Source organism: Jaculus jaculus, chromosome 11 (genome assembly GCF_020740685.1).
Source record: "Jaculus jaculus isolate mJacJac1 chromosome 11, mJacJac1.mat.Y.cur, whole genome shotgun sequence".
NCBI classification, from domain to species: domain Eukaryota; kingdom Metazoa; phylum Chordata; class Mammalia; order Rodentia; family Dipodidae; genus Jaculus; species Jaculus jaculus.
Window position 1 is genome coordinate 12,847,009 of NC_059112.1, and position 14,641 is coordinate 12,861,649.

At 42.5% G+C, this 14,641-nt stretch overlaps 1 protein-coding gene across 1 annotated transcript in view; it reads right to left on the minus strand.

Annotated features, from left to right (window-relative positions):
• The window catches only part of Srp72 (signal recognition particle 72), a 30,094-nt gene that overhangs the window by 8,754 nt on the left and 6,699 nt on the right, over nucleotides 1-14,641 (minus strand). The window contains exons 4-13 of the mRNA XM_004665383.2: nucleotides 12,550-12,693; nucleotides 12,362-12,473; nucleotides 9,961-9,992; nucleotides 7,891-8,015; nucleotides 7,747-7,804; nucleotides 5,307-5,438; nucleotides 4,293-4,421; nucleotides 3,226-3,298; nucleotides 2,546-2,610; nucleotides 826-921 (exon numbers count right to left, since the gene is read on the minus strand). Coding sequence (XP_004665440.1) covers nucleotides 826-921; nucleotides 2,546-2,610; nucleotides 3,226-3,298; nucleotides 4,293-4,421; nucleotides 5,307-5,438; nucleotides 7,747-7,804; nucleotides 7,891-8,015; nucleotides 9,961-9,992; nucleotides 12,362-12,473; nucleotides 12,550-12,693 — 966 coding nt within the window. The remainder of the gene's footprint in view (nucleotides 1-825; nucleotides 922-2,545; nucleotides 2,611-3,225; nucleotides 3,299-4,292; nucleotides 4,422-5,306; nucleotides 5,439-7,746; nucleotides 7,805-7,890; nucleotides 8,016-9,960; nucleotides 9,993-12,361; nucleotides 12,474-12,549; nucleotides 12,694-14,641) is intronic.

A 14,641-nucleotide genomic window follows, 5' to 3' on the forward strand; every position in this document is an offset into this window, starting at 1 on the left:
TACGCAGGGTCCTGCATTCCAGCCTTGGTATCAGAAAAACAGAAACAAAATCTAACGAAACACTCCTCTAAAATCAAATCTTGTTATTACTAGAAACAATATAAATGATATAACAATATAAATGCCACTTGTACATGCATGTTAGTAAGTTGTCTAAGCAGAGTTCCAAACTGGAAAAATGGTGTTCTTATTAGATGGAGACACGATAAGCAACCACAACACACACTGCTAGTCTACTATGAACTACCATGCACAGGATTGCCAGTTTCTTGCCAATCATGAAATCATGTACCACTATCCTTATTTGCTTTTGATCACACACACAAACTCATGTGTAGTGGATACATGTGCACTCATGTTTACACGTACACACAGAGGGAAGAACTTCAAAATATAAATGACCTATTTTGGTTTCATCTTTCAGCCATTCTTATGACTAATAATTTTATTTGGACTTGGCAAAATAGTGTGACGGGTCAGTAGCCTTCCATTTTTAAATTGGTGACAGGGTAATTCAGCATGGACATTTTCAGTTCAGTACCACAGCTGGTTTTTCATTATTTATGTAAAAATAGTCCTTATAGGGCTGGCTTAGTGGTTAAGGCGCTTGCCTGCAAAGCCAAAGAACTCTGGTTTGACTCTCCAGGTCCCACCTAAGCCAGATGCACAAGGGGGACATGCGCCTGGAGTTTGTTTGTGGTGGCTGGAGGCCCTGGTGTGCCCGTTCTCATCCCCTCTCTGCCTCTTTCATGCTCTCTGTCTCGCACATAATAAATAATAAATAAATAAAAATAGTCCTTATGATATATTGCTGTATTTATTTACCTGGTGGCTTTGGTACCACTGGATAGCTTGCGTGAAGACCTCAATGGCACTATCAATATCCTCCTCGTGGCTGTACATGGTCACTAACGCAGATACCTATACAGCCAAATGTAAATGGTAATGAATAAAACTCTCCCTTCATCCCTAGACCATATTTTTTAAATATGAAAAAACAATCAACAGTAAATAAAGATTACTGGGATCTCTGCTAACATCTAACTTACTGTAAAAATTATGTTTTTTTTTTTTTTTTTTTTTTGAGGCAGGGTCTTGCTCTAGCTCAGGCTGACCTGGAATTCACTATGCAGTCTCAGGATGGCCTTGAACTCATGGAGATCCTCCTACCTCTGCCTCTCGAGTGCTGGGATGAGAGGGGTGCGCCACCATGCCTGGCTAAAATTATGCTCTTTAGGGAACACAACTCCTAGAAATACTCAGAAAAACAGTCTTTTCTAAATATAGAAGATTAGGCTGGAGAGATGGCTGTGGTTAAGGCACTTGCCTGTGAAGCCTAAGGACCCAGGTTTGACTCCCCAGCACCTGCAGAAGCCAGCTACACAAGGTGGCACATGTATCTGGAGTTTATTTGCACTGGCTAGAGGCTCTGGGGTGTGGCCTATTCTCTCTATGTGTCTCTCTCTCTCTCTCTCTCTCATTCACAAATAAATGTTTATAAAATATCCTTGTCTTCTAAAAAAAAAAAGGGCCAGTTTAGTACACTAAGATATGTTTACACAAAAGATATGCAATTCAGGTGGTGATCAGTAAGCCATCAATGAGCCACTAGTGAGTAGCAATGGGCCCCCTTGCCCCAAATACAAGGAAAGAGGAGCTTGAAGAAGTACTAGGAGATGAAGAGAGAAAGGAAACAGTCTAAAAGTCTGATCTTTAAGAAACATTGGTAAAAATGATATGCCTCTGGCTAGAGTGCTCCAAGGCAAAAAAAATTCAACAACCCAGATGAAAAGGATAAATTTCTTAAAAGATAACAGAGGGACTGGGCGTGGTGGTGCACGCCTCTAATCCCAGCACTCGGGAGGCAGAAGTAGGAGGATCGCCATGAGTTTGTGGCCACCCTGAGACGACACAGTGAATTCCAGGTCAGTCTGGGCTAGAGTGAGACCCTACCTCGAAAAACCAAACACAAAAAAAGTGGAGTACAGAATAAAATTTACCCCAGATAAGTAACTATGGTTATTCTATTATTCTTACCTTACAAATACACAAGGGAATAAACAGATGCTAAAGTGAATAAAAAGTTGGGCTGGGGGGCTGGAGAGATGGCTTAGCGGTTAAGCGCTTGCCTGTGAAGCCTGAGGACCCCGGTTTGAGGCTCGGTTCCCCAGGTCCCACGTTAGCCAGATGCACAAGGAGGCGCATGCGTCTGGAGTTCGTTTGTAATGGCTGGAGGCCCTGGTGCGCCCATTCTCTCCCTCCCTCCCTTCCTCCCTCCCTGCCTGTTGCTGTCAAATAACTAAATAAGGATAAACAATAAAATTAAAAAAAAAAAAAAAAGTTGGGCTGGGCATAGTGGCTAGCATCTATAATCTCAGCACCCAGGAGCATGAAGTAGGAGGCGCACTGTGAGTTAATGTGAGTTAAAGGGCAGCCTGGGCTACACCGAGACCCACCACTCAAAAAAAAAAAAAAAAGGTTGACTACAAAGCAACAACAGACACATCACTTCCACTGTCTTGTCGTATCTCACTTACAAACTCACCATGCCTGGTTTATGCTTTAACTCTTCTATGCTTCTCAGTATCAGACATGCTTTGGAAATATTACCTAGTAGATTAAAAACAAAATCAGCACCACAGGGAGTACAATGTGATGGAAAATTTATTTCTTCCCTCCACTTTTCGTTAGGAGGAAAATCATAAATGTCATTTCATAACATCTCTAAGTATGCAAGTTTAGGGGTGTTGGGGATAGTGAACTCTTACTGGTCCTTTCTCATATAAGAAAACTGACCTGTGAAAAACACCTTTGTTATCAGCTAGGTGTGGGGGCACATGCCTTTAATCTCAGCACTTGGGAGGCAGAGGTGGGAGGAAGGCTATAAATTTGATGCCACCATGAGACTACATAGTGAATTCTAGGTTAGCCTGGGCTAGAGTGATAACCTTACTGTAAAAAAATAAAAAACAAAGAAACAAAAATACACTAAAGACGACCTTTGTTTAAATCACAGAGAAAGGGAATGGCAGAGCTGTAATCAGAGAATCTAACAGCTCCCAGTTTGTTATCTTTAAAGGCCCATTCAAACAATGTAGGGACAACCCAAGAAGATGGCCAACCATCTCACTCTAAGTCTGCTGGCAGGCGCACACTGAGCGCCATGTCTGCAGTAGTCATATGCCCCATTACACAAACGATTCAAAACCAAATATTTGTTCGTACCTTGGGAAATTTTCAACTGTGCCATGGTAAGCTTAATTTCAGCGGCATTTTCTGGATGCTGATCTGCAAATTCCTATTGTTTTTTCGTTGCCAGGGGCAGGGGAAAGAACACATTTAATTTATATAACTGTAAACATTACAGTTACATAGCTATCTATAATTTCAAAATTCAACTTATCAAACTTCTAGTTTCAGGTAAAAATCTTAACTTGGGAAAAATTTGACTCAACACCTATTTTGCTTTGAAGTATGCTCGGAAAGCAAGTGGAACGACAAAGTTTCCTGGAGTCACTAGAAGAGAAACAATGACTGCTACATACACACTGTTCTCAAAGAGGACTCAACTGCTGTCTGCTTACTGAGGGCACCTGCTAGGAAACTTCCCCTTTGGTCTTAATTTTACCTAATTTATCAATATTCACAAAATTCAAGAATGGACCCTAATAGCTATTTTGAGTTTATAAAAATCACATCAGTTTCTCTGTAACTATTTGAAGACTGGAAGTAGGACTCACTTAAGAATACATCAGTGGGCTGGAGAGATGGCTTAGCGGTTAAGCGCTTGCCTGTGAAGCCTAAGGACCCCGGTTCGAGGCTTGGTTCCCCAGGTCCCACGTTAGCCAGATGCACAAGGGGGCGCAAGTGTCTGCAGTTCGTTTGCAGAGGCTGGAAGCCCTGGCGCGCCCATTCTCTCTCTCTCCCTCTGTCTTTCTCTCTGTGTCTGTCGCTCTCAAATAAATAAATAAAAAATGAACAAAAAAATATTTTTTTAAAAAAAGAATACATCAGTGAAATGAGCTAAACATGCATTGGGATTATGAACCTAAAAACAAACCTTTAATTCATGTAAATGACTTTCTAAATAGAAAACCTAATTTACAGGACGTAAAAACATAAGGCAGTTGGAACTTAAGAATGAGCTGCAGTAACCCTGGAATTCTGAGGTCCCTCACCAACAATGTGTATGTTGTCACCAGTGTGATGCACAAGCTTGTAGGCACCACAGTGCAATGACATGGCCAGGATGCAACAGGCCGGCACCTCAATGACCTCTCGTCAGTCTTTACCTGAAGCAGCTCTATGGCTTTCGCATGCTGCTTCTCACGGCAGAGCTGGGCAGCCTGGATCAACACTGGCAGCAGACGTTCAGGACTTTGGGACTGCAAGCTGGCAGATATTTTGCGGCACTGTTCTGCCTAAGACATACCCCCCCCCCACAACAAAAAAGGAAAAAAAAATGAAAATATTGATTAATAATATTAAATACTTATTTATACAAAAGAAAAGATGGGAAACCAGACTAAGTCAAAATAAGTGAAGAAACAGGCAAAATTAAGAAAATCAATTTATAGCATCTATTCTCATATTTCTCTGTAAGGAAAACAGAAATTCACTGAGTTTAGGTATTTTTAAACAATATGGCATGACTTCTCACTCTTGCACTAGCATGTGTGCACCACAGGAGGACGAAGTCGGAATACTCATGAAGATCTGACCTCCAAACACAACTTGTGACCATACACAGCTAAAATGAAAGATGGATCTTAAACCTGTAAGCATGATTGGTATCTTTAATGAGTCTTATTTTAATTCAGAAAGACTAAAAATAAGGTAGTAGCTGGGCATGGTGGGTGGCACATGCCTTTGATCCCAGCACTTGGGAGACAGAGGTAGGAGAATCCTTCTGAGTTTGAGGCCACCCTGAGACTACACAGTGAATTCTAGGTCAGCCTGTGCTGTGAGACCTACCTTGGGGGAAAAAAAAAAGGCAATAAAAGGGCTGGAGATGTAGTTCAATAGCAGATCACTTGCCTAGGTTGGCAGGCAGGGCTAAGTGCTATCAGTACCACAGTTCAAAAATAAGCACAAGATAAAACAAGAAAGGCGCCTCACTAAGGGTTAGCACCATCACTGTCTCAAAAGGTATTAAGTCCCACATCCCAAGAAAGAAGTGGATAAATTATTTGTTTTAACACAATACGATATCCCTAACGAAGAAGCTATGACAACAGAAACAGATCCCATTAATACCCAGCATGCCTCCTATACCCTATGAAAAAAGGGTCAGGCCTGTTACCCACCTGGTTTGTGTACATAGCTAGTAAAGCTTTGTTGAATTCTATTGCTTGCAGTTGTTTCTTAGAAAGCTTAAACTCGACTCCTTCTGCATTGGTTAACTTCACTTTCTTTTTAGAGTCAAAGACATTTTGGTCCTGCCAGAGAGAAGTTCATTCACTGTCAGCAGAATCTCCAGCTTCAGCTCTCTTTCATTTAGTGATTTAAAACACACAGAGAGGGTGTGAGTACAAGTGAGCTTACTGTATCTACTTGGCTGAGATGGCACAGGTTTAAATGGTTCATATATATAAATAAAATCGGCTTATTTCAAATCTCCTACTACACAGTTATTTATCCATAACCTACTTCAAGTATGAAAAGGATGAAGTGAGCTGCTCTGAAAGGAAGGAGACCAAGACTTCTGCATTACTGTTTTGCACTTTTGTTACTGTTTTCTATTTGTCACACCAGGGTCTCATTCTGTAGCCTAGGCTGGCCTGGAACTCAATGCCATTCCCTTGCCTCAGCCTCTCAAATGCTGGTGTTAATCACTTTGCTGGCTATTTTGAACTTTCTTTTTAAAAAATGTTTTTATTGGGACTAGAGAGATGGCTTAGTGGTTAAGCGCTTGCCTGTGAAGTGTAAGGACCCCGGCTCAAGGCTTGATTCCCCAGAGCCCACGTAAGCCAGATGCACAAGGTGGTGCAATGTGCTGGAGTTCGTTTGCAGTGGCTAGAGGCCCTGATGTGCCTATTCTCTCTCTCTCTCTCTGTTGCTTCTTTGTCACTCTCAAATGAAAAAAAAAATTTTTTTTTTAATGTTTTTATTTATTTGTAAGCAGAGAGAGGAGAAGAGAGGAGAGGAAAAGAGGGACAGAGGAAAGGAAGAGAAGACAGAATGGGTGCATCAGGTCCACCAGATGCTGCAAAGGAACTCCACACATGTGCCACTTTGTGTATCTGGCTTTATGTGGGTACTGGAGAACTTAACTCTGGTCATTACGTTCTGTAGGCAACTTTATCACTGAGCCATCTCTCCAGCCCATTTTGAACCTTTTTTTTTTTTTTGAGAGAGGGTCTCACACTAGCTCAGACTGACCTGGAATTCACTATGTAGTTTCAGGGTGGCCTCAAACTCATGGTAAACTTCCAACTTTGCCTCCCAGGTGCTGGGATTAAAGGTGTGCACCACCATGCATGGCTGAACTTTTTTTTTTTTTTTTTTGGTTTTTCGAGGTAAGGTTTCACTCTAGCCCAGGCTGACCTGGAATTCACTATGGAGTCTCAGGGTGGCCTCGAACTCATGGCGATCCTCCTACCTCTGCCTCCCAAGTGCTGGGATTAAAGGCGTGCGCCACCATGCCCGGCTTGAACTTTTTAAATAATAAAATTAGGATACAAATCTTACAGTATCTAAGGACTACAAATATATCTAAGTGTAATTTCTATGTACTAGAGTTAGAAATTAGAATTGGATGAAAGTAAAGAAAGGTACTCAGTCCTGTTTGTAAGTGTTACTATCTAAGTAAATCCTTAAACAAATTTCTGCAACATTCATACCACTATGGGACCTATTTTTGGCAGAAATTTGAGATATTTACTATTTTTCTTTGTACAGCCAGTGCTTTCTGCCTTCATCTAGTCAAGCACCACAAAAAACCAGCAGGGGTGGGGGAATGTGTAGTGTGTACTTACACTAGGTCTTGAAGCTAGCCCTAGTACTTCAAAAATGGGCTTTAACTCCCCAGTACCCATGTAAAGCCAGATGCACAAAAGCCAGATGCATTTGGAATCCATTTATAGTGGCAAAAGGCCATGGCATTCACACTTTTCTCTCTCTCAAATAAATAAATGATACACTTTGTAAAAATTTAGGTTAAGGTACACACATTTAATTTTCTTCCCCATAACCATATGTCTGATAAAAAGGATTTGCCATGAAACACATTTCATAATCAGGTACTTCTGCAGATTTGGAGGGATGCTGCTATCCTACGTCCGAGGACCCCAGCATTCCAGTTGCTAGAGGAGAGAGGTGCCATGAAGTATCACAAGGGACAGCTCTGGGGGAAAATTGGAATCTGATCCCACATTCTACTTGTCACTGGCAATAGTCACTTCTTTCAGCATTCTGCAAACTGGAGATGAGTGATAATGATAAGACCATCACCCCAAAAGACTGCAGTAGATGAAGTCAGGGGCTCTTGAGGAAGCACACACATAGCATGAGAAATCAAACATTAGCTGGGCCAGGTGTGGTGGCGCACGACTTTAATCCCAGCACTCGGGAGGCAGAGGTAGGAGGAGGATCACTGTGAGTCTGAAGCCACCCTGAGACTAGAGTGAATTCCAGATCAGCCTGGGCTAGAAGCAAGACCCTACCTTGAACAAACAAAACCGACAAAAAATACAAAACAGTAACAAAAACCCCCACACATGTAAGAAGACCATGGAAAGCCCTTACCTTATTAATGGTAATGATGTTGTTTGCAATCACGGCCAGTAGTCCCACATCTGTGGGCCTGTGAACAACAAGTCACAGTTAGTAAAGGACCGACCTCTGAGCAGAAAGTAACCGCGTCCTCTGTGAGATCCTTCAACAACTCACTTCAGCTTTATTATCTGATTGTAAAGTTGCAGAGCCTCCTCTGTGCGGCCCTGAAGCTGCAGAATGTAGGCCATCTGACCATGAATGATAGCCAGTTCTGCCTGGGGGTCCTCCTCAGTCCCATCCTAGGCAGAAGAAACATTTGTTTTCTGTAAGTTACCCAAACTGATTCATGTAGTTTACCCAGTGATCCAAACACACAAAAGATGTAATTGTCAAGAAAACATGCAACTTAGGGTTCCCAAGAATCAGTTCTTATCATGGAAAATGCTAATAAAAATTTTAAAAATTAAAAAAAAAATCAGTTCTTTGAAAGGTACCTGCCTGGAAAGCTTAAGGACCCAGGTTCAATTCTCCAGGTCCCATATAAACCACATGCACAAGATGGCACACGTGTCTGGAGTTTTTTTGCAGTGACTAGAGGCCCTGGTGTGCCTATTCATTCTCTAATCCCCCCCCCCCGTCTCTAATAATAAATAAATAAAAATAAAAATCAGTAACTTTTATAACTCCCCCCAAATTTGGGAAAACTAATTTTCCTTCAAAGTACATCTTAAAAATGCTTCCTCAGGGCTGGGAGATGGCTCAGTGGTTAGAAGCATCTGCATGTAAAGCTTCCCAGCCTGGGCTCCGCTCCTCTAGCACCATCCACGTGAAGCTGCTCAGGCCAGACCCACCCTCAGCAGCAAGAGATGCACAGACAACTTGTCTGTCCTCCACATGGCACCACAGCACGCACCAGAGCAACACAGCACACCTGCAAACACACACAACAGCATGTACGCACACACATACACACACAGCACCATAGCACACACACAAATACAGCATTATCATGCAAACACAGCACCATAGCATGTGTGCATACAACACACAAATAGAAAATAAAACACAGTTTTAAAATAACTGTTATATGGTCGGGTGTGGTGGCGCACACCTTTAATCCCAGCACTTGGGAGGCAGAGGTAGGAGGATCGCCATGAGTTTGAGGCCACCCTGAGACGACATAGTGAATTCCAGGTCAACCTGGGCTAGAGTAGACTCTACCTCGAAAAAAACAACAAAGAAACAAAAAAACCATTATACTTTCTTTAAAAAAATTTTTTTTTTTGGGGGGGGGGCCTGTAGGGATGGCTTAGTGGCTAAGGCGCTTGCCTGCAAAGTCAAAGGACCCAGGTTTGATTCCCCAGGATACACAAGGTGGCACATGTGTCTGGAGTTCATTTGCAATGGCTGGAGGCCCTGGTACGCTCATCCTCTCCCTTTCTCTCCCCTCTCTCTCATATAAATAAAGAAAAATTAAAAAGCAAATGTTTTAGGGGTGAGGAGCACACACACACACACATACACAGTTTCTCTCTCAATTCTACCATAAATCTAAGCCAAAATTAAAACAATTCTAATTGATATTATTCAAAGAACTTCAAAAGCTGGAATTAATTTTGTAAACTAACTAATTCTCTAATTAAAGTAAGTAGCAGCTGGCTCATGGCACAGGCCAGTAATCTCAGCCACACGAGGCTGAGGCAGCCTCTGTGGGCTCCTGAGTGAACTCTCAGCCAGCACACCAGCTTAAGACCCTGCCTCCAAATAAAAAGAAGATAAGCAGGGGATGTAGCTCAGTGGTAGAGAGTTTATCTAGCATGCATCAATCCCTAGGTTCAATCCCCAGCCTCAACCCAGTAAGATAAATAAATAAATGGAGGCTTCTCTCTTAAAGCTCCAAATGAAACACATTCCCTAGTCCCTCAGAAAGTTTGGCTGGATGCTGGTGCACGATTACTGAGAGCCAGGAGGTTCGCACACCAGCCCAGCACCTGGCTCTAGTCTGGGAACTGGGAACACATGCTGACATCTTGGTTTGCAAGGGGAACAAGGAGACTAACTATTGTAGTAAAAGGAGAACAATGGATGTGAAGGGGTTGTCTCAAATGTAAACCATCGCTCATGGCAGATTCCTAAAGAAAATTACTGTCCGATTAGGTATGAGCCAAATACATGGGACTGTCACAAAAAGCTGGTAAAAACCAAAGAAACTCCCATAAAATTTGAGTTTAAGAAAATACTTACAGCATCTTCTGAGAATGAACGGCGGCAAAGATCTACAGGAGAAAAAATTGTTTTAAAAATCAACATTGCTGGTTATTTTCCTTTCTTTTCACCACTCCAAAGAGTAAGGTCTACATTTATCAGAAAGTTTAAAGATAATCTTTTTATGTTTGTTTTTTCTTTTTGGGAGTGAGGGTTTCACTCTATCGCAGGCTGGCCTTGGAACTCAGGAAGCTGAGGGAGAGTTCAGGGCCATCCTGAGCTACACAGTGTGACTCTGCCTTCAACAAAGACATATATGCATACATAAAACACATGCTTATTGCGTAACAACCATTTTAGAAAAGCAAAAAAAAAAAAAAAAGAAAAGAAAAATTCAAGACCACTCCTACCATCTAGAATGGTAACCCCCCACAACCAGCAGCATTTCACTTAGATGTTTTCTAAACCTCTGTACACATCTGTGTGGAGGCCAGAGGATGATGTCAGCTGTTTTCAATCACTCACATTTTTTTGTTGTTGTTGTTTTTTGTTTATCAAGATAGGGTCTTACTATAGCCCAGACTGACCTGGAATTCACTGTGTAATCTCAGGGTGGTCTCGAACTCACAGCAATCCTCCTACCTCTGCTTCCCAAGTGCTGAGATTAAAGACTTGTGCCACCACGCCCAGCTCATGCCTGTTTTTTACATGGATACAGGGAATCCAAACTCAGGTCCTCACGTTTGTGTGGCAACCTAGGTATCTCCTTAGCCTCTTAGTTGCTTTTCTTTCCCTTTTTTGGGGGTGTATGTTTGTGTGTGGTTCATGAGTAGGTACATATATGTATGCATGTATTTGTGAAAGCCAGAGGTTGATGTCTTCCTTGATCATTCCCTACCTTACTGTTTTGAGCCTAGAGCTCATCAATTTAGCAGTCCTAGGAACCCGTCTAGTCTTCCCAGTGATGGAGTTATAGGCATTTTTTTGTTGTTGTTACTTTATTTATTTGAGAGCTACAGGCAGAGAGAGAAAGAGGCAGATAGAGAGAGAGAATGGGTGTGCCAGGGCCTCCAGCCACTGCAAACAAACTCCAGACACATGCACCCCCTTGTGCATCTTGCTAACATGGGTCCTGGGTAATCGAGCCTCGAACAGGGGTCCTTAGACTTCACAGGCAAGTGCTTAACCACTAAGCCATCTCTCCAGCCCACACCTGGCATTTTATGTGGGTTCTGGGGATACCAACTCAGATCCCCATATTTGAACAGCAAGTAATTTACCCAGTGAGCTGTCCTCTCAGCCCTGAGCTGCTTTTTAAATATCTACACACAGCTGCTTCTAAAACTAAAGAGAGATAGTTTAGGTACTAATTTGAACTCTTTATTTCCCCACTTAATTTAGCACTGACACATTTATGTTACATTAAATATGCAGTGATATTATTTTTTACAATACTGGTCTTAATGACTGCATGATAATCTTTTTTTGGTTATAGTAAAACATAGCCAATCCTTTAACACCACAGAAATTCAGTACTTTTCTTTTCTTTTTTTTTTTTTGCCAATTATCTTTTAGTTAACTTTCACACAGACACATATGTAAATTTATCCAAATATTTGAAATTCTAGAAATGGAATTCTATGATCAAAGAGTATGCCAATTTAAAATCTGCTACACATAACCAAACTGTCCTCTCCTTTCTTCTTTTCTGCCTTGACTATGTTAAGGATGCTATACCACTGAACTACACTCTGCACCCCTTTTTAAAATTAAAAGCCTTGGGCTGGAGACATGGCTTAGTGGTTAAGGTGCTTGTCTGCAAAGCCAAAGGACACAGGTTCAATTCTCCAGGACCCATGTAAGTTAGATGCACAAGTGTGTGGGGGACACACACACCTGGAGTTCATTTGTAGTGGCTGGAGGCCCTGGTGTGACCCCCTCCATTGCTGTCTCTCTCAAATAAATAAAAATAAAATATTTTAAAATTAAAAGCCTCAATGCATATGAGTATTATACACAGAAATATACAAAATGAAGCTTAAAAATGTGATTGGATGGTGCTATAAATATAAATTTGGTGTTTGTGTATACATGTGCACAGAGGCGTATCACATTACTGAGTAGAAATAATGAAATCATAGAATAATGGTAACTAATATGTACTGCATACTTTTATTATCTATCATGTTTTGCTGTGTTTAATGATAATTCACTTAATTTATACTTAACATTTATAATAACTTGCTCAAAAACCTACTCCTTAAAATTTACACTTTGTAACAGCTGGTTTAGGGATTAGACAGAAGACGTGAACTTCCCAAAATTCCCACTGCCTCAGTAGCATCCATTTAATAATTTCACAAATGTCAAATGCAAGTTCTAGGGTTACTTTAAAGTTATACCCATATTACATTTACAGAAAACTTTAAAAATGTCCAACCTTCAGCTTTCTGCAGGATTTTCATTGCCTGGTTCAGGTGGCCTTGTCCTATGAGCGCGCACGCAGCATTGTAACACAGTTCGTGTGTGCCTTCTTGGAGGCCCAGGTTCTCCTGTCACAGAGCAAAATACCAGTGAAACAGTCACACAAACAATGTTTCACAGCTATATGGGCACCAGGGTACTCACCGGAACCACTTTTTCCCAGTTGCTTTGAGCTGCAACAACTGCTGAAAGGTTTGTTTTCCTCTCCTCGTCATAATCATCTTGGGAGTTTCGAACGAGGTCTCTATACACGGCTAGACATTCGTCATAGCGTTCCAGACGGTACAACTGAAGGACCAAAGCCAGACAAAGTCAGGGAATACTACTGCCGTACGTGAGGGCTTATACTGACTGTCACGGTAACAGGGCCTGGAACCACTATGAGCGCGCATCCGGAGTAGGTCAGCTTCGGCGGGCAGGCTCACGGTAGCTGGGTGGCAGCACTCGCGGGCTGCAGTCCTGGATCACACCGCGAGGAGCGCCGGCTGGGCGCCGGCACTGGCCGCTCGGCCCCTGCACGGTGCTGGACGTGAGCAGCTGCCTCAAGCTCCTCACACCCGCCTCCTGCCATGATGGCCTTGGCACTATGAACCGAAATAAACTTCCTCCCGTGAACTGATTTTTCTTAGGTATTTTGTCCTAGCAACGAGAAGATAACTGAAATGTGGTATTATGGCTCTAATACTAATGCTTTTTGGAACCACTAAGTAGGAAACCTAACTCAGTACAAGTAATTAACTGTTTATGTCTTACTTGACTTTCTTTTTCTTTGCGCATGGGCGCGCATGGAGGGCGTGTGTGCATGTATGTTCTTGCGGCACTCCACAGCTCCCCTGTGGTGGCCAGAGCAGAACAGGGCCACCCCGCCCCGTCACTCTTCGGCCGGCACTGAACGCAAGCCCGGCTCTTACACCGGAGCTCGCTGTTGTTCCTGAGTCTGGGAGATCCCCTGCTCTCTCCCTTTTGCAGGACTGGGGTTACTGGCCCATGTGGCCATGCCTAGCTTTTCACATGGGATCTGAAGTCTTAGTAAGCAGGAATAAAATTGAATGTTAGCAAAAGATTTAACATTTCCTAGAAGCTCACAATATAAAGTCTTCATTTTGCTTCTCAGCTATTATATATATAGTACTATCAAGTACCCATAACAATTTCTGCTGGCTTCAAGTTTTTTTTTTTTTGTTTTTTTTTTTTTTTTTTTTTTTTTGAGACACAGTCTCAGGCATTCAAGGCTAACTGTAAACTCCTGATCACCTGCTGGGGTTACAGGAGGGTGCCACCACACCAGCTCAGGTTGTCTTAAAGAACAAATAGTATCTGCTACTCCGAACCAACCAGTCCACCATGTGTGACAGACTGGCATTTCCATCTACCCACGGATCTTGCCCTACATTTACTAGTTTCCATGTGTCTGTCCTCACCACAAAGAGTATTTCTTTTCTTTTCGAGAGTCATGCTGTAGCCCAGGCTAATTTGGAATTCACTATGTAGCAACAGGCTGGCCTCGAACTCACACTGATCCTCCCACCTCAGCCTCCTGCGTGCTAGGACTAAAGGTGTGCACTAGGCCCGGCCCAAATCGTACTCTTTGGTGTGTGCATAGGCATGTGGTGCATGGAATGTGTATGTGAATGCACGCATGCTGTGCACAGGTGCGGAGGTGATGGAGAGCGCAAGGTGTCTTCCTCTGCCACTCTTCCTCTTGACTGAAAATGGTAAGGCTGGCTGAGCAGCTGCAGTTGAGCTCCGGGCTCGGCCTCAGCTCTGCGCTGGGCTTGCGTGCTCATGCTTGCACCGCAGGCGCTCTTAACTGCTGAGCATTTCCCCAACCTCCTCATACCTCCCTTCTATCTCCAGATTAGTTTTGGCTCAAATCCTTTAAGAATATTATCACAGGGTGTATTTTCATGTAAAACAGATAGTTATAGGTTAGATGAGGCCACCTAAATCCTTACCATCCTTTTATTTTAAACTTAGAATACCGGTTAAACACTAGAAATACTCTTTCAAAAATGTGCAAGTAGGGCTGGGGAGATGGCTTAGCACTTAAGGCACTTGCCTGCAAAGCCTAAGGACCCAGATCTAATTCCCTAGAACCCAGATAAGCCAGATGCACAGGGTGGCATTTGTGTATGGAGTTTGTGTGCAGTGGATGGAGGCCCTGGAGTGCCCATTCTCTCTCCCCCTCACTCTCTCAAATGTAAAAATTTAGATAAAAATAAAATAACATAAAGAA